The 6,112-nt window shown below is 40.4% G+C and overlaps 1 protein-coding gene across 1 annotated transcript in view; it reads left to right on the forward strand.

Annotated features, from left to right (window-relative positions):
• cacna1ea (calcium channel, voltage-dependent, R type, alpha 1E subunit a) overlaps positions 1 to 6,112 on the forward strand; it is a gene marked incomplete in the record, with an annotated part of 75,420 nt that overhangs the window by 63,035 nt on the left and 6,273 nt on the right. The window contains 9 exon segments of the mRNA XM_014000833.1: positions 200 to 296; positions 478 to 638; positions 768 to 905; positions 1,233 to 1,434; positions 2,893 to 3,057; positions 3,549 to 3,659; positions 3,739 to 3,819; positions 3,937 to 4,122; positions 4,511 to 4,602. Of these exon segments, the coding sequence (XP_013856287.1) occupies positions 200 to 296; positions 478 to 638; positions 768 to 905; positions 1,233 to 1,434; positions 2,893 to 3,057; positions 3,549 to 3,659; positions 3,739 to 3,819; positions 3,937 to 4,122; positions 4,511 to 4,602 (1,233 nt within the window).

Genomic DNA, 6,112 nt, shown 5'->3' on the forward strand with positions numbered 1-6,112 from the left:
TAGTTGAGGTCTACCTATGATGTCAATTACAGGCCTCTCCCATCTTTTTAAGTGGGAGAACTTGCACAATTGGTGACTGACTAAATACTTATGTCAGTAGGCATATTACTATCATAAAATACAGAAATATATTATTTGTATTGCAGATATTGATTTTTAGAGAATGTGGAAGTTTAACACGGTCTGTTCCTCTGCTCAGAAATAATAAAGGACGGGACATCAAGACCATCAAGTCACTGAGGGTCCTGCGTGTCCTCAGACCTCTAAAGACAATCAAGCGGCTTCCTAAACTCAAGGTCTGATATTGCCTTCAGGAAGGCAGTAATATAATGAACTCTGTTTGCCTGTTAGCAAAATACTTGATTAAACATTTTGGTTAATAAAGTTTAACCCCAAAAAACTTATGAAAATGAGATATTGTTGAAGAGAAATCTTTCTTTTTTAACATTCTAAACCTCTCTTGTCCTTCTCTTTCAGGCAGTGTTTGACTGTGTCGTGACGTCCCTAAAGAACGTCTTCAACATCCTGATCGTCTACAAGCTCTTTATGTTCATCTTTGCTGTCATTGCTGTGCAGCTTTTCAAGGGGAAGTTCTTCTACTGCACTGACAGCTCGAAGGACACACAGAAAGATTGCCAGTAATCCTTGTTTACCTTTTATTCTCAGACTTTAAATATAATACTTTTGTTTTCTTACTCTCACTTTAAACACAGGCAATAAAATTTCACCTTTCTTTTCTTTTCATCTGTCCCCTTCTCCTCCTTCAGGGGTTACTACATCGACTACGGGAAGGATAAGAAGGAGGTGAAGAAAAGAGACTGGAAAAGACACGAGTTTCACTACGACAATGTGATCTGGGCTCTGCTCACGCTCTTCACAGTTTCCACCGGAGAGGGTTGGCCGCAGTGAGTGTCAGACTGGAGTCAGGCCGGCCCTCAGCAGATCATCAGGAGCTGCTTTTCCTTTCTTGCAGGGGGGGTTTGTTAGCGTGTTATAACCTTTCAATATGTGGCTTGTGCTTCATTAGTGGTCAAATATGACCTTTGATGAGAGAAATATGATGGGTATAATTAACTCAACAAACATTCTGCCATTTATAAACTCTCCTACTGAGGTAGTACCAACATTATACTGACAGTAGTTGTTAATTAGAAGGGAGGGAATGTAATAAAAAAAAAAGCTCCTGCTAAATTTGGAGTAATTGTTCAGAAACTGAGCCGTTTCTCTGTCAGGGTCCTGCAGCACTCTGTGGATGTGACGGAGGAGGACAGGGGTCCGAGCCACGGCAACAGGATGGAGATGTCCATCTTTTATGTCATCTACTTTGTTGTGTTCCCTTTCTTCTTCGTCAACATCTTTGTGGCTCTCATCATCATCACCTTCCAGGAGCAGGGGGATAAAATGATGGAGGAGTGCAGCTTGGAAAAGAATGAGGTAAAAAGAAGATGACAATAACCATGATTCGAATCATTTTCCCCCACGATTTAGTCCACAGCTATTCAACTGACAGGAAACAAAACTATTATTACTATTTTCTTTTTACTTACTTTAGTATAAAAATAGATTTTTAATCAATTGTCAAGTTTACAGTTATGATTCAGTGCAACAAAATAAACATATTCATAAGATAAAATGTATTGATATTTGTTCCCCTACCATTATCAGTCAAGACCCCACCTCCCTCAGATGTCTGTTGGTTTGAGTAACTGTGGCCCCCTGAGAAATTTAGTTTAATAACCCTGCTTTAGTCATAATTCCTTACTTTTATTGAATGAACTGTAGATTAATCAACTCTAAAAGATCTAAAATGTTCTATTTTGTTCACGTTTTCATGTTTTCCATCTAGTTGCTGTGCCACCAGTGGCTGCATGATTTTTTTCTTGCTCCTACAAATGTGACATTCCTTTCTTTCAGATGTTTCTCTTAATCGTCTTGGCAAAAATCATTTTTCAGTCAGGTTGAAAAAGACAGATATGTGATCAGCGGCTTACAGTCTGTGATGCTGTTTTGGGTTCAGGTTTAAACTCTATCTGGGTCACAATAGCCTTATTTTTGTGGTTTTCCTTGAACTACACATTTTATTTAATGTATTTATTGTTGTCCTGCTGAGAAACAAATTTGTTCACCCAAGTTTATAGTTTTTACTTTGAATTCATTTTAAAGTTCATGTTTTCTCTCTGGGCTGTATTTTTTTTTTTTGAAACAAAAAGTTACTTCCTTTACTACGTTATATTATTATTAGTTTTATTCCTCATATTTTTCTATAAAAAACAGTTTTAACTTTGCTTCATTAGGTAAGAGTGTTTTAATTCTCATGAACCATTTAATTGTTTATTAATAAATATTCACTGTTTTTTTAGCAGGGTGATTTTATAAGTCTTTTCTAAACTTTTATTGTATTATGAAAGAGGCTGGGAAATTTAGCTAATGAAAATTTTGCCTTTTATCCTTCTTGAGTTTTGGGATTTCCCTCTAACAGGAGCCATCAAATATGAGACGTTTTACCAACATGTCAGTGACTTTTTATGGTCTTAAATTCAGTTTGTCAGAAAGAATCAAGTGAGAGAAAAAGAATACAGAAGAGCCCAACTGTAAGCACTATAACAAAGCGTCTGAATAGTTCCTTGATTTTACTTTGTCTCTGTGAGGACAGGTGAGAAAACATTAGAAGTCTTCAAAAGAGCTGTTGATCAGTTAAGCACTGATCTGATGAATGTGTCATTATTACAGTACAGAAAAAAAGTTTGCTGCTTCTTTTAAGATAGTTTGTTTCCTTCTCAAACTTAAATTATCTCTTTCCACTCGTGTGGAAAAAAAAATCTTCCTTTGCGTTATTCACAGATTTCTACCCCTTCATTTGTCTCATTTGTGCTCTTTGTTTTCGGGTTTTAGAGAGCGTGCATCGACTTCGCCATCAGTGCGAAGCCCCTGACTCGTTACATGCCACAGAACCGGCACACGTTCCAGTACCGACTGTGGCATTTTGTGGTGTCACCCTCGTTCGAGTACACCGTCCTCACCATGATCGCTCTCAACACCATCGTACTGATGATGAAGGTGAGAAAAGAGTAACAAAACTCATTTTTGAATGAAGCCAGAACATCAAATCAAGCATCAGACGTCTTGTTTCAGAGTATCACATTAGCACCTGGTGATAAACACAGTTTGGATGGGCTGATGTTTTTCTCCCGCCCGTCCTTCATCAGGATTTATTTCCTGCTCTGGCCTTTTTTTTTTCTTGGGCTCCTCAGACGCAGACAGACAAACGCTGTGTGACTCAGCCCGTATTAAATATTGATCTATAATGTCCAGGCGCGGCTATTTAACATGACCTCATTAACTGTGGCTGTGGGGCCCTGGAGGAATGACTGCTTTTTTTAGCACCACAGATGAGAGGGCAGAGACAGAAGGGCTATTTATGGGTCTGCAGGAATCTTCCATCAACACGTAGATCTGTGGGCCGAAGTTCACGCTTATATCAGAGAAGAAGCCTGATCCAGTCGATTTGGGAATATTCTCTAACCCTCGTGCCAACTTTGTATTTCCAGTATTACTCCGCACCACCAGCATACGACGCTGTCCTGAAGCACCTGAACACAGCGTTTACTGTCCTCTTCTCAATCGAATGTGTCCTCAAGATCCTGGCCTTTGGCGTCCTGGTGAGAGAAAAAGTGACAGAAATCTAAATAAAATAAAATAAAAACTCATTATTAAGACTTTTCAATCATGTTGCAACAGAACTACTTTCGAGACACCTGGAATATCTTTGACTTCATCACCGTCCTGGGCAGCATTACAGAGATCCTGGTCGACTTACAGGTAATCCTACAGAGACGGTGTTAGAGCCTCCTTGTGCTGGAATTGGTTCACGGTTTTAACGGTTTAAAAGGTTTTAAAGGTTTTAATGGTTTTAACGGTTTTCCTCCCCTGGCTCAGCGTATCGACACGTTCAACATGAGCTTCTTGAAGCTGTTTCGAGCGGCCCGGTTGATCAAACTGCTGAGGCAGGGTTACACCATCCGCATCCTCCTCTGGACCTTCGTTCAGTCCTTCAAGGCGCTGCCCTATGTCTGCCTGCTCATCGCAATGCTCTTTTTCATTTACGCCATCATCGGCATGCAGGTAAGAAGTAAAATGACACTGACGAGCGGCTGTGGTGGAGTGGTTAGGGGAGTCGTCCTGGAACCGGAAGCTCGCTGGTTCGATCCCCCGTCCAGTAGTCTCAGTCGTGACTTCACCTGCCTTGATCACCGATGGTGGTCAGAGGGTCCGGTGGCGTCGTTGCATGGCAGCCTCGCTTCTGTCAGTGTGCTCCAGGGCAGCTGTGGCTACAATGTAGCTTACCATCATCACTGTGTGAATGTGAGTGTGAATGGGTGAATGTAAGTGTAAAGTGCTTTGGGGTCTGGAGGGACTTGATAAAGCGCTCTATAAGTTCAGTCCATTTACCAGTCTTTCATGATAAAACCTAAATGTTTGTTTTTAATTCTGCATATTTTGCATGAATCAGGTCTTTGGGAACATAAAGCTGAATGAGGAGACTCACATCAACCAGCATAACAACTTTAAAAGCTTCTCTGGTGCTTTGATGCTGCTGTTCAGGTAGGATCCCAGCGATCTCAGCTTTGTAAAGATTAAGACATTGTTTTTGCATTTTCCTGTATCTTTTCTGCAGCAGTACCTCACAAACAGTGATACCCTAAATCCGATTCATTTCACACAAACCATATCTTCATCATTGTTCCTGTCCTAAATGTAAAGCCCAATAATTAAATACAGAAATAATGAGGAAATAATTAAATCCTAATTTAAAAAATAAAAATATGTTGCTGCTGGTCACCATTTTTAGCTGAGTCTCTTAGTCAATTAGATATAGTACTTCCAGCCTCCACCTGAAGGGGGCAGTAATGTTTCGAAGAAGCAGATCAGGCGTACAGTCGGGTAAATGGCTATGTCCAAATTTGAGGGTTGCATCCTTCGAAGGACCCGGTCTACTTGGTCTAGGTGGGCCAGGTCCTTGGTTGACGCGAAGACTGGAAAAAGTGACTGTGAATTTGGACGGTCTAGCTTCGGCTTTATTCCCGCTCTTACCCTGGCACATGTCCTGTCCTCTAGTGATCGTAACAACATTAAACAGAAGCAAACATAGATTGAAAGTGGGAAAATATTGATGTATTAGTATTGGTAATATTATGAAATAATAAAATTAGCTTAAGGGAATCCACCATACAAGCTCGTTTAAAAATCTTGACCCCAAATGCATTTTTGGACAAGGTGAGTTAAGAAAGATCTGCTGGGCTTATGTCTCAAATTGAGGCAAAAGGAGAACGCATTGTTGGGCCGTAATTGGAGGAGTCTTTGAATTTGGACAGCCTTCGGCACAGAGCATTGACATAAGCTTCCGACAAATTTGGGTGAATGCAGCTCCTGCATTTCATCAGGCGGACGAAGAAGCAGCAGAAGTAGAAACAGTGCAACTGTAAGTTTGAGTTAATTGAAAGGAAGCTCTGTCACCTCACGCACTTTAAATCTAATTTCCCATTCAGCTTCTCCGTTGCCAGATTATTCTTTCTACCCGAGTCCACACACAGACAGGCAGCCATCTTGCTAACCTTGTAGTGGTGGAGAGTGCTACCCTAACATTTTCACTGGCCCTACCTGGCTACTCCTACAAACATTGTCTGTGGATGCCACTGCTCACAAACACTGCTTCCCTTTGTTTCATTGACCCTGCGACCTGATTCTGTTCTGTTTGGTCCTCTACATCACAAAATGTTTTAAACATAGTCAGAGTAATGTTGCTAGGTAGCAGCTTACGCTTCCAGCACCCAAGGGTCTGCTCAGTGTTAAGGGCTAATAGATGCTCTAGTGTACCACTTTTCTCCAACATTGCTTTGTATCCTTTGGGAATCTCAGATCGGTTAAAAAGACATTAAGAAGGTCAAGAAATGAAATGGATGTTATGACCAGGTTATCGAGCGTTTTATTGAGTGTTTGTTTTGTAGAGAGGTTAAAGATTGTTTTTGTAAAAAATAAACTACTTTCAAAGGTGTTAAAAATAGTAAAACATTGAAAAATCTCAACAATCGGCCTGCACTATATGAAATTAAAT

The sequence above is a fragment of the Austrofundulus limnaeus genome, unplaced genomic scaffold (genome assembly GCF_001266775.1).
Source record: "Austrofundulus limnaeus strain Quisiro unplaced genomic scaffold, Austrofundulus_limnaeus-1.0 Scaffold8, whole genome shotgun sequence".
Taxonomy (NCBI): Eukaryota; Metazoa; Chordata; class Actinopteri; order Cyprinodontiformes; family Rivulidae; genus Austrofundulus; species Austrofundulus limnaeus.